This window comes from Scatophagus argus, chromosome 13 (genome assembly GCF_020382885.2).
Source record: "Scatophagus argus isolate fScaArg1 chromosome 13, fScaArg1.pri, whole genome shotgun sequence".
NCBI classification, from domain to species: domain Eukaryota; kingdom Metazoa; phylum Chordata; class Actinopteri; family Scatophagidae; genus Scatophagus; species Scatophagus argus.
The window spans coordinates 14985584-14998841 of record NC_058505.1 but is presented as its reverse complement, the minus strand read 5'-3'; the positions used below and the strand labels follow the sequence as shown (position 1 = coordinate 14998841).

Below are 13258 nucleotides of genomic sequence, written 5' to 3'. Positions count from 1 at the left end.
AGGTTTGTCACTTTTTTGATAAATAATGTTAATCATTTATCATCAATAGTGTTCAATTCAAATTACTTTCACATCCGTTCAGCACAGCTGGTAAGTGTTATACCTTTTGCATTGAGAAAGACAGCAACAATCGTCTAGTGTACTTTCAGGCAACAGGGCATGCAACAGGTGAAAGTGAGAGTGAGAGTGCATTTTACAAACGCACCCTGCTAGAACACAAGGCACAACATGGTGTACTAACAGGAAACACAATTAATTTTGAATTCAGTAAGATAATTTTCCAATGATGAACAAACAAATCTCTTTCGGAATCAGGATTCTGAGGTCAGATTGGTTTAAATGAGGCATGAGGTTTACAAGTAATTTCAAGACTTGTTTAAGATTAGGCTGTCAACATTAACCTGACACACGAGTGTTGGACCTCTGATGCTTGGAAGAGACACACAAGACAAAATATTGTTTATAAGCTAAAAACACTGCCTGAGCGAGACGCGTAAACAAGTACACTACTATCTTATGTGAGGTATTGTGAAAGTGTGTGAAACAGAGTGAAGGTGTGTGAGAAAGAATTACAGTGTGTGTGAAAAGATAACAGTGTATGGGTGGGAGAGTCCCTGTTTGTGCGAGGGACTTGAAGGTAAAGAAACAGCAGCACATGAAAAGGAGGGTAATTATATGTCATTGTGGATAAAAAAACCTATAAATTGTCACTCACATGTAAAACTATTGCCTCACGCATGTACTTGAGTCTAATGTGAGTGCAGGTATGTGTGAGAGAAACTGCGTAGTAGTTTGCGACTACACAAACAAGAGGGCACATTAGTGCAAACGAGAGTAACATTATGTAATGTTACATTGCTGTGTGAGCACAAGTGTGATTTATGACCTAAATGGCCTCTCGTACCAATGCTTCCTTCCTCCCCATCAAAACAACCAATAATGTATGTGGTCAGGGACAGAAGACACACACAAACACACCAAACCACAAAAGCTTGAAATAAAGCTTAGTCTATGTGGACCCAGAAGACTAAACCATCTTCATTAGGTGACAGTTCCCCAGGCACCTATTTGACATCTCCACAGTCCCACAGTGGATATACATTCCTCACAGATTATCGCCCTGAAAGCCCTAAAGCCGACGCTATAAACCCACAAGTCTCACTTCTTGTCAAACTACATTCATGATTGTGATCTCCAAAAGCCGTATCAAAATATAAATACCACCACCTGACAACTTGCACTTTCATTGCAAAATGACTGAGTTTGGAGACAAGCCCTCGGTAAATTTACGCTGAGGCAGTTTCTTTCTCTTTTAACTGAGGTAAAAACATCAATAGTGAGGAGAGAGAGGACAACCTATAGCACAGGACAGATCAATAGCGCAACAAACTCAGTAAAGATTGACTGGAGAGTTGCCTGGAAACGTCCTGCTCGAGATTTATGACAGGAGGAGGACACAAGCCAACAGGAGAAGCTATACAGGACAAGAGAGACAGAGTGATGGGGAATCAGAGGAATTCTCATTTTTTAGCATTTCAGGGTCAATGTGAATCCTCCTCATTGTCTTAATAGAGAATATATACATTTTAAATAACAATGAAAAACATAAACAGACGTTCTTCCCTACAACTCCCTGCAGTCTTCCATGCAGAATAAGTCTGATCTGAGATTGCGTTAATGCGAAAACCATTCAGTTTCAATACCCCATAGTCTCGCTTATTTTTCAGTCGGGTCTTAGATGAGACTTCCTAGTTGTGAAAACAGGAAGAGAAATCTACCAAAGCAGACAGTATGTATGTTTGACATCCCAATGAAAAAATTACTGAAACAGTGAAGATGAAATGAGAGGATATCAGGTTTTCTTTGCCATATGTCACCTGGCTCCAGCTTGCTCTGACTGGGGGCAGCAGTCTCCCATAGACTCAAGCTAATTGAATATCCTTATCTGGCTCTGGAGCCCACGTTTCTCTGGTGAATTGAAGGCCAGTTGGAAAAGCAGCACATTTGTATTCACCCACATAGCAGCTGTAACACACACCTACCGTAATTTACTGCACCGCAATCTGGTTTTCAGGCAGGTGATCCATAACCGGACCTCACAATATCCTGTATTAAAATCAAGCCATGTTTCATGTTGTTCTGTCAGAACTACATCTCATTTGATAAAAGTTCTGGAAATTGTGCTAACAGCCTCCAGCTGTGATTTTTTTTTTCTTTGGTTATGAAATTAAGTGCTGCAGTTTTCCAATGCCTCCTGGGCCCTTTAGTGTAAATTGATTCTATTTTAAAAAGTCTTTTTCCCCTGTCAGAGAAGAAGAGGTGGCTGGGGGCAGCGGAAACGAGTGATCGAAAATGGACTCTCTCAAAGAAAGAGAAGGGAGAGATGCAAGGCAGCTTTGTCCGTGAAAGGGTTAATAAGAATACAGCAGTAACAAAAAGGGGAAGTGCACAGACCATGATGGTTGCCCATTAAGGGGTTAACAGTCAGAGGGAAGCTGATAATGGAGGCTGGAGCAGCTGTATAGGAACTACAGCACACAGAGAGCTACATACCAACCGCTTAACATAAACCAGGGAAAAACAGAGGCGGAGTGAGTGAGGGGGGAGATGAGGTGCTACATTTTTCTCAGGTCAGCGTCACGTGAACCCCATAAGCCCCATAAGTTCAATAAAAATAACATACACATATTGTTATAAAATCAGCGCTTTTTTATGGACTTCTTCAACAGTTCTACAAACACATTCACACCCATCTGGAATGTTCACTCCCTTTGTAAACAGGACGGTGGATGTATAATTAAGCCTGGAGCCCTTATGCTGTGACTCAAACAGGAAGCCGCTCATGGAGAAGATGACGGTGTAGCGACACAGTGGAAGAAGAGGATCCTCCACACGACTAGAAGCTACAATAGAGTTAATGTGACCTTTACCATGTGACGATAAGACTGTGGCAACCACATGATAATGATACAGCTATCCTGCCCCTCACTCACACACTAGCTCTCCTTCCCTTACACATAAACACAGGTACAAAACCAGCATGTGAATGTGCACAAGTACACAAAACACATGCAACAGAACATATGTAAAACACACACTAGGAAAATGCCCCCATGGAGCAGATGTTTTTATGCAGCTTACATAGCCTGTAGTCAACCTCAGCAGACCCTGAACAAATCACAGAGCTCCACGGTGTACAGTATACATGATAGCTGTTTTATTTTCTCCAGCTAGGTGATTTGAGGTAATGAAGGGAAGGGAGGGGAAGCGGCTTCATTCAGCTCATCTTCTGTTTCTATTTGTAAAGCTTGTGTGTTGGAGAAGAGCCACTGTGGCCGGCGATACACACATATGCACGCAGTATTGCTGCGACAGTAATTTGTATGTATTAGAAACACACACATATATACACATACACAGAGAGGCCTCCTGATTAAAGGCTGGGCTAAACTGTAATTTCCATAGAAACATCTTTTGTTTGTATAAAGGTAACAAATTGTACATTTTCTATAAACAGCTAAAGGCACACTAGATCTTACTGGATGCGGATCAGCCAAGGCTTTTTGTTCTTCACTGAATATTTATCAGTGGCCAGAGGAGGATGTGATTGAGTTTTACAGGGGAATGGTTGTGTATCATGTGCTGTAAATTAAGTAGTATGGCAGCTCAGGGGATCAGCAGTCAAACTCTGACCTGAGGGCATAAAGAGGAAAAGAAAAAAAAGCTACCCAGTGAGAGCGCACAGGCAGAGCAGGGAGCTCATCGTGAATACGCACAGACACAGATGTATTCACACATGCTGCCATACAAAGCAGACACTCTATGTAAACAATTTCACAATGGCAGGTGAAGCTTTCCAAACTTGCATTTTCAAGGGCAGGCTGTGAGCGAAGCGTTAGTGGATTGTGTGAGCAAAGCATGATGAAATCACACATCTCTCACATCTCGTTACTGCACTCTGCTCTCCCACCAAACACTGTGTTTAACAAACATTTGAAAACAGCCAGCAGGCAATATTGAAATGACACAATGAGCTCACATGCCGCCAATATCATAAGCCACACACACACACACACACACATTCACACACAGATGAAGCCATCACTGCATGTCTAAATCTCCCCGGCACTGTAATGAATTTCAAATATCTGCTTACAGCTGCATTACTCACACTCTCATACTCTTTTGTGTCGTGATCATGCCCTAAAGCAGGGGCAGCCTCAGATCAATAACCTAATTAGCCATAAAGCATATGCATTGTGGTGATACATTATATGCCTGGCATCCCTTGGCCAGCATCTCACAGGAATTACCATATAAATGAACTGCGGTCATTTATTAAGCAAAGAGCCCTGGTGGGGACTTGGCATGCTACAGAATGGAGAAGGGAAAAAAAAAAAGAAATTGTAAGTTACAACACACATTAGAAAAGGGAAACATCGTGAGAGGTCGAACAGTCAAGTTACAAATTGCACTGAGTGCTGGCAGAGCGAAAACATCTGCCATGCTGTGCGACTCTACCGTGGAGTAAAGCAGCGAGGCTCGCAGCGACTGAGGAAAGCCCCAACACGCGTTCTTTCCACTCTTTGTATTCAACTGGACTGCGAGTAATTCAATACACTTCTCCTTGTGCAGGCTCACTCAAATGAAACGCAAAGCGAATGAACTTTATCAAGTGGAGCACTATTTGAACCACTTACAATAATATCAGTGTTTCGTTTGTGTGGGCTATCTTACAGTGTGTGTGTGTGCGTGTGTGTATATGTGTATGTGTCTGTCTGTATGTGCAAGTGTCCCCAATGTAAGTGTGTATTGCACCATGTGTGTTAAAGAGTAAGTGTGAAGCGAATAGTAAATCCAAAAGAAAGTCTTGTTCAGCACATGATTCCTTGACCAAACTTAATATCCCCTCGAGAGAGAAACGGCAACACAATACCAGGCTGATCTCTCCATAGCAACACACATGGTAACACAAATCTATTTCAGAGCAGGAGCGCAGCACAGCACTTAAACACAGTGGACCAAAAAAATGGGGGGGGGGGGGGGGGGACAGCAATCAATTATTAAAAGAGCTTCATGTTCATACTTACAGCCTGTGTGTTCCCAGCTGCATCTGAAACTAAGAGGCTCCCACAGCTCACACCTACCCCTCTTCATACAACTGTTATCAGAGATCTACAGCAGTGCCGCTCCTTCGTCACGCACAGAGGATGTGAACTAGGATCTGCCCCTTGTCTGACATTTAATTTTTTTTTTTTTTTTTTTTTTTTCTCCGGTTGGGTGTGTTTACTTTCAAGGTGTTGGCTGCCCTCGCAGACTGGAGTGCAGAAGGCAGTGGAAACACGGATGCCTAATGAGAGAAAAACAAACGCAGGGCCCTGTAACGACAGCGTAGAGATGACCGATAGAGAAAGTTTAAATCAACATAATGTTTCTGCTGGCATAAGCCCACTGGTAAATCATAACACTGTAAGCAGATCTGTCGACATCAATTGTTCCAAGCTCCAGCACCCGACGTTACCTCAAAGTCACTACAAAGCCAACACAAACGTACAGCTGATGAGATAAACCACTAAAGCCCAATTACCTCAGCATTTTCCTTAATTTAGACTGTAGGAGCGCTGAGAAAAAGCTTCAAATAAATGACCTTAGTTATGGCTAATTCTGAAAAGAGAAAACAGGAGAGAAATTACATACTGAACAGAACACTTGAGTGAAAACAAAGAGCAAAATTAGAAATATTCAAAACAATTTCAGAAAAGGCATATGAAGTGTTAATGTGAATTTCCTTAAAAGAACTACTTCCACATAAGTTGTTGTTCATGTTTAAGGCAATCAAAATCATTTACTTTCTATTTTTCAAAGCTCCACACAGACAAACATGCACCCACTAAATCACCCAGATGGTGTCAAAGAGACACTAAGTTGGTTGCAACTGCCACTTTGATATATACTGTGTTGACCTTTCTCTGATCATATAGGGTGATTATATGTGTGTTGGACTGCAGTTTGGCAAGATCTGCACAAAAGGCTTAACTGTAATAGCTTTCCTCCTCTTTCAAGCCATCCATTCTGCAGTGACACATATAACCTTATGTTCTCCAGAAAGGTAGACTGCCACTCGCCTGACACACACACACACACACACACACACACACACACACACACACACACACAAAACTACAGCAAAACAGCTTACAGGTCCGATGCACCCAACAAACACGGGTGATGTGACAGGAGAGAGATGGCATCAGGATGGATAGTTTTGTTCTTTTTACTTTTAACTTGACCCGATTTCTACATTAGCAAATAGTGAAGATGCATTTTTCAAGCAGAAGGATCAAAAATTCTCCACGTACAGCTACAAAACTGTGAGGATTTACTGTTTTCATCCCTTTATATGAATATAAATTGATTCTTTTGGGTATTTGGACTGTTGATTGAACAAAACCAGCCACCTGAGGCCCCGAACTCCAGCTTAGGGAAAGTGTAACAGAAATTATTTGCTATTTTCTAGCATGTCACGCACCAAACTATTCATGCACTTATAAGAATGTCTTTTCAACAAAAAAAAAAAAAAAGACTTTTCAAAGAAAAATGCCAAATATTCTGTGGCTCCAGCCTCTCAAATATGAGGATTTGCTACTTACTTTATGACTTAAACTGAATACTTTTTAGAATAGTTGGTTTATAAAATTAGTAATCTGAAAATATCACTTTGGGCTATGGGAAATAGTAATGAGGATTTTTACACCATTTCCTATTTATCTGACAATTAACAGAACGGATTGACATTTCAATCATTTTATGAAGAAAGCAAGTAAGCACATTTCCTAAAATATCTTTAAGAAATAAGGTAGGTCTTTCTTAGTCCCACAAAATATTAGTCTATATTGTCTTTGAGAATACATAAGGAAGGATTCTTCAAACTTATGCTACCACAAATCACCCATACTGTCACTGCAAAGGACAGAAAGGCAGCAGCCTTCTGTTGGTAGACTTCTAGCCTTCTCGGTTTAAACTTCGCAGGCATTGTATTATTTTTCAGCATTCTGAAAACTCCTGTTAACTTCTGGCTGTAGACGTGCACCAAATTTGACAAATTGCGCAGTGATTAATGACAAGTTTCTGCTTAAACACATCAGACTTGTTAAGCGAGAGCATGTCCACCAGTGTTTATGTACTACAGTGTCCCTGCAGGAGATATCACCATAGCAGTAAGTGGCAGGCATTAGAGTACTTACACAGTCTATCACAATAGAAGCAGCAATGCACCTTTCAAAGCACAATGTTATTGAGTTGGGACACAATATCGTACTACCTGCCATCAGTTCAGTGGGCTAGCTATTGGGTTTCAGGGTGTGCTGTGGGATACTGTAATCGTATACACTTTATCAGTCTTGTTCTGTCGCAAGTGTTTTGTTTAAGGGATTTCAAATGGGAGGTGGGGTAGGGGCCTGTCTCAATAAGATGTAACCACGATCCCACAAATACCAGTGAATAGAAAAGTGTGTGCGGCGTATCAAAATACTTGGCATGGTCAGATCTGAGCGAGCAGAAAAGTTTCCAGACTTAGGCAGAATCTGCTATGGTGGTAAGTCTAAGATTTGTTTGTCTCTTTCATATTTCCACTGAAACTGGATTATGTAATAGTTGTCTAATCAATAAATGTCTTGTTTACAGCAGAAATCACATGCCGGAAAGCTGCAAAGCAGATAATTTGACATATTGCCATATTGATTAGTCCAAAAGTTGTCTCAGAGGTCCACACTGTCAATGACTTCTTCACATTGCTACCTACACGGTCTGATATTGTGGTCATGACTGGTATAAAACTGGTAAAAAACAGTCAAGAATATCCACCTAGACCTTCTCTCCACTTTGTTCAAGACTCTTTCTCTCAATGATTAGTACATTTATTCTCAAAAGATGTCATATTATTATGTTAAATGGATGGATATTGTGTAATTATTTTATTTATTCTTGGTTACTTTATTGGTGGCCCAAACAAATTTAAGGTGCATAACATCTGACACCATTTTAACTTGATGCCTCTGCAGTGCACACAGCAGATCAGAAGACATTCAAATCCTTCTCATATAATGTTAGAACATTTTCTTTGGGTATTTGGACACCAAGTGAAAGGTCTTCAGGAAATACATGTGATCAATATTATGTAACTATGATAATAAGTTCCCTTTTCCTTCAGTTACCTCATGTCTTAGGTTTATTTTCCCTCTCAGAAAAACAAGCTAGTGATTTTACCTTGAAACAGAATTTTGGCAACTTTTAAGAAATAAAAAAAGTTTACTTTCCCTTCAGTCATTTGGTCATTTCAGTGTTCTGCTGACGCTCCAAAATTGTGCCAAGTTCAGAAAAGTCATGTCAAGGTGGTTCGATGTACCACCTTTTTCTTTCTGTGCCAGCTTGGCCCCTGAAAACAGCTGCAGCATTTTAAAAAGGAGTCTGTTTAGATGCGGCAGCCTCGTCAGTGCCTGCTGTCCTTTTTCCTTTCCTGTCCTGTAATATAAAACTTCACATCGACTACACCTGAAATAGATGTAAAAAAAAAAAAAAGAAGAAGAAGAAGTAAAAACAAAAAACAACAGTGGGGACTAAACTGATGCTCATTAGAAATTTTCACAACCAAAAATGATCATGTGTTCAATGTCCATTGATATAACCAATAATTAGCCATGTTTCCTCAAGCAACCAGATTTTTCAGGAGAGATGACTGGTTATAAAAAAGAAATGGGTGGGTGGGGGGGTTGTGGTTCACCTTTATATAAAAGTACCAAAACAACTTGTTCTTCCAACTGTGAGCAGCCAAAGAGCCCATTCAGCTCATTCATTTATCCATGCAATGCTGACCAAATGTGCCAATGATCTATGGTGCTAGATTTTACCTCATTTGAGTCATTAAATACTTTAAGTTGTCCCTGAGCACAACTTTCGTCTTTGTTCTGTCTCTCTTTTAACACACACAAGCTGACAAACACATGTGCAACTTAATCAGTGTTTCTTGTTGTTATCCACACTGTCATTTAAACTCTTTTACCTAATAAGCGTGCTTGTTCTCTTGGTCTGATATAATATATGAAGTTGATGTCTTTACCTCTATTTTTTATTATACCTACTGTATGTACTATGCAAATTATACTGTGTATGACATGGGATTGCACTGCTGAGTACAAGACAGTTCTCCATGCAGTACATGCAGCACATATACTACTGTATAAAGTGAGTCTGGAAGTATGTTGAACCCCCATCCCGGAGCTGTCCACACTGACAGGCACAGGCCTACAGATGTAAAGCTAATGGCTGTGTCAGAAGCCACAATATTAAAATTTCCCCGCTCAGATCACCCTCTGTTCTGTGGGAACAACAAGCGCTTTGTTTCCGATTCAGCTGCCGGGGAGCGTCATTTGAATATTTGCAGTGGGCTACCCAAAACAACACTGCAACATGTCAGAGGTGTGTGTGCGATCGCGTTTGTGCGTACATGCGCGTGCTCGTGTGACCAAATGAATCAAACAGCAGGTTAGATAAGAAATGTCACGCACCGGGCTACACGACAGGTAGTTAACACAGGTGCTTTTTGAAAAGCTGCCTAACACTGAGTGATGATTCAAATACCCCCCCACCCTAACCCCCGCCCGTTTTATACACACACACACACACACACACATACCATGCGCGTGTACACCAGACACATACATGAATGTGTTCTGTCAAAATCATATGACAGGCGTGGTCACTGAGTGAAAACGTTAAGGCCAGTTTGTTTTTGTTATTGGAGGCTAGAAGATATCGCAGGAGAAAATGTGAGAAAATGTACCTTATGGAGGTCGATGCGTATCCTCTCCTCTCCTTTATGTGGGCTCTCTGGCCACAGGTGATAGCTCGAGCCGTAGTTGGGGCTGTCTTTGCTGCTGTTGCTGACAGTCGCAGACGAGTTCCCCGCGTATGTTTGCTGTGTTAACGGGGGCGTTACGCGGGAGTCGCGGCTGTGTGGTTGCGCCTGGCCGCCTTGCGCGGAGATCCTCCCAGACTTATTGCGGTCTTGTTCACAGTGCTGCGGACGCTGGGGACAGAGCCCCAGAGCGCCTTGCTGCTGCTGCTGCTGCTGCTGCCGCTGTTGCTGTTGCTGCTGCTGCTGCTGCTCTTGCTGTTGCAGCAGTGGAGCCTGGTGAGTCCTACATAGCTCTCCCGAGCCGCTGGCGCAGTAGTTGATAGGCAAGCTGCTCCCCACCAGTAGCTGTTGCTGCGCTCGTAATTGTGGGATCTGTTGCTGCTGCTGTTGCTGTTGCTGCTGCTGCTTCTGCAGGTCCTGAGTCTGAGACTCAAATGCTCTCCTGTTACCCTCGGTTGACTCACATACATTTAAAGAGCGCCCTTTCTGCGAGTTTGCACGGATTCCTTCAGGGGAGGGGTCCCTCTGTTGGAGTCGTAAATGACTGTGCTGCTGCTGCTTCTGTTGCTGCTGCTGCTGCTGTTGCTGCAACAACTGCCTGTGGTCTCGGTGCCCTCCTGCTCCTCCTCCTCCCCTGCAGCGTTCCACGATGCTCGCCTGTTGGTAATTATTTGCACTCCTTCGGAGACGATCCCCCCTTTTAGATGCCCGGGAAAACAGCAGAGAGGAGGAGGACGACGTTGGTGGCGGTGGTATAGGCGGTGGAAAAGGTGGGGAGGGCTGCGGTGGGAGAGGATCGACTAGATGGTGCTGATTTTGAGAAAGGCTTGCCTCCTGCTCGGAAAAACTGCAGTGGCAGCTTGGAAAAACAGGCTGATTCTCCGACTGCGGCGGCGGCTGCTGCTGCTGCTGCTGCTGAGAGCCGACCGGGGCCCAGGGATCCTGCTGCAGGTGCGCCGGCTGCCCGGTGCTCGGTTCAGTGCCGCGCTGTGAAGGTCTCTGGGCGGTGTCGTAGCTCGCCAGAGGTAGAGGGTCGCCGCTGTGAACAGGTCTCCGAACAGGTTGGCTCAGACAGGGGAGCTCCTGTAGGCTCTGGCGGTGAGCGGCGGTGGTCAAAGTGCGATCTCGGTGGTGAGAAGAGGGCGGGGGCGGCAGGCTGAAAACAGGAGCGACTGGGTCTTGGCTCTGCTTGCTGCTTCCTTGCTTTTCGTCGGGGATTTGGTGCTGATGGACAGCTCCCGCGTACCGATGCCGCATCCCCTTGATCGCCTCGTCTCGCTGTGGTTGCTCCTTTGCCGTGCAGAGCTCCGACACCCGTTCATTGCGATCAGTCCCAGCAGAATAGGACCGACTTGTATCATTGGTAGGTTTGACCAGGACCTGCCTTAAAACGTCACTGTACAGCCAAAACACCGCCTTCGAATGAATATCGGTCCATTGCCTGCTATGCGCACAGGTTGCAGCTGATCGATCACTCCTTAAGGCTGTTAGGGTATTACAAGAATGGGATTATCGAGATGTAGAAAGGTGTTCAAATCCGGCTCACATGGTCGACCTTCTTAATCCACTGTGGAGCCAATAAATCGACTTTGTCAATGTTGCAATAACCACCCTGCATAATCAAAAATCACTTTTACTGCTACGTCACCTAAACCTATAGGCCTGTCAAAGATTGTGCTTTGCCCAGATATTTATCCTGCACATCACCGAGGTTTATGGTTTACAATTCTAAACGGAAACATTTTACTCCAGTTTGACGCCCATAAAGTGGACTCGTGATTTAAAATTCATGAGAGGAACAATAAGACGCTTGATATCCATTTCCAATACACATTTCCACTTGTTGGCCCATAGAAAAGCAGTCAAACAAACCGGGCCGTAACGATTACCTCATGCCATACAGCCTGAGCCTTGCAGTCTGGTATTTAATAATTCAGCAGAATATGCTTGGTTTTGTATTACCAGGCAGAAATATTTAGAATAGGAGGTGCATGCAGAGCCTGTGATCGGCTCGCAGCCTGCTGTGTGTGTGTGTGTGTGTGTGTGTGTGTGTGTGTGTGTGTGTGTGTGTGTGTGTGTGTGTGTGTGTGTGCATTCTGGTGCATGCTCTCAATGTAACACGGTAAAGGTTTTGCTAGATTGAGACAGAGAGAGGCTGGGCGCAGACGGCGCTGTCCGAGGTGCTGAAGGAGTCAGGACGATTGTCACTAAAATAGCCTCTGTTGGGGTGTCAAGTAGCCAGAGGATGGACAACTGTCCATCAGATGTCGGTCAGACATTGGACACATTTGAGGATTATTAATTTGGTGACAAAGAACTTGGATTAAAGGATAAATTCATTTTTTTCAAGTAACTGATAGTAAAATATGCTCATATATACAGAAAGAAAGTCATCGTTTCTGTTGTCAATACTGACCATGTAGTCATTCCTTTCAAGCACGATTTCATTATAACAGATGTGGGGGAAAAATCCACTCCACAGTCCCCCCTATTTATTTCCCCAGACAGAGTTCCCATGCTGAGCTGTGGTGGAGGGATAGTAACACAAAGAGGGGAATTTGTGTTAAAAAAAGCTTCAAACTCTCCTTAGAAGTTAGAAGACAAACCTCATGTCTTACAGCACCTTTAGACATCAGTAATACGGTTCTTCACAAGGACACGTGAAAAAGAAGAAGTGTCTCAGAAAATGATCATACACAGAGGGGTCAACTAGGTTTGCACCCTGCATTGGATTCCATCAGGATTCTTGGTGCTGAATCAGGATTAAACATCCAAAAATATAGAGCCAACCATCACATCTGTGGTTTATGGCTGTGGAGTGGATGTGATGGTTTTTTCCCTTGTGTTTTCTTTTATTTTTTACATCCCCATGTTACTTTTATGCTCATGAGCGCAAAGCACATGCCTTCTGAACACATCTTCGCATTGGAGCAAGGACTGTGTATTATGTCCTCTATCTCAAAGTGGAGTATGTAAGTAAGCTAAGGGTCACTTCACAGCCAGTATGGAGAGGCGGAATGATACAACCAGTAACATTTATAATGTACACATAAGCATGTGAGCATTGTATTGAAACAGACAAATTCTTTTCCATCCTCGTTCCCCTATATAAGAATAGGTTAGTATTTGAAAATATCAGCATGAGCAACAGAAACACACCGTTTTAGTGCAGGAGAGAGAAGATGAGGCTGAGCCAAAGATACAGGACGAGATGGAGATGGAGAGGCAGCCAACTTTTACATCATACATTAGCCATTCTTAATAAGTAATAATCCTTTCCTTAAAGCTGGTTCAGCCATTTAGAGTTTTGATGGATCAAAAGACTGCAGCGGTGGCACACTTTGC

At 43.1% G+C, this 13258-nt stretch overlaps 1 protein-coding gene across 2 annotated transcripts in view; it reads right to left on the bottom strand.

Annotated features, from left to right (window-relative positions):
• kcnn1a (potassium intermediate/small conductance calcium-activated channel, subfamily N, member 1a) overlaps positions 1-11221 on the bottom strand; it is a 51507-nt gene extending 40286 nt beyond the window's left edge. For both annotated transcript variants that reach the window (XM_046409070.1, XM_046409071.1), the window contains exon 1: positions 9839-11221. In XM_046409070.1, coding sequence (XP_046265026.1) covers positions 9839-11170 — 1332 coding nt within the window. In that variant the 5' untranslated portion in view covers positions 11171-11221. The remainder of the gene's footprint in view (positions 1-9838) is intronic.
• Positions 11222-13258: the final 2037 nt, after the last annotated feature.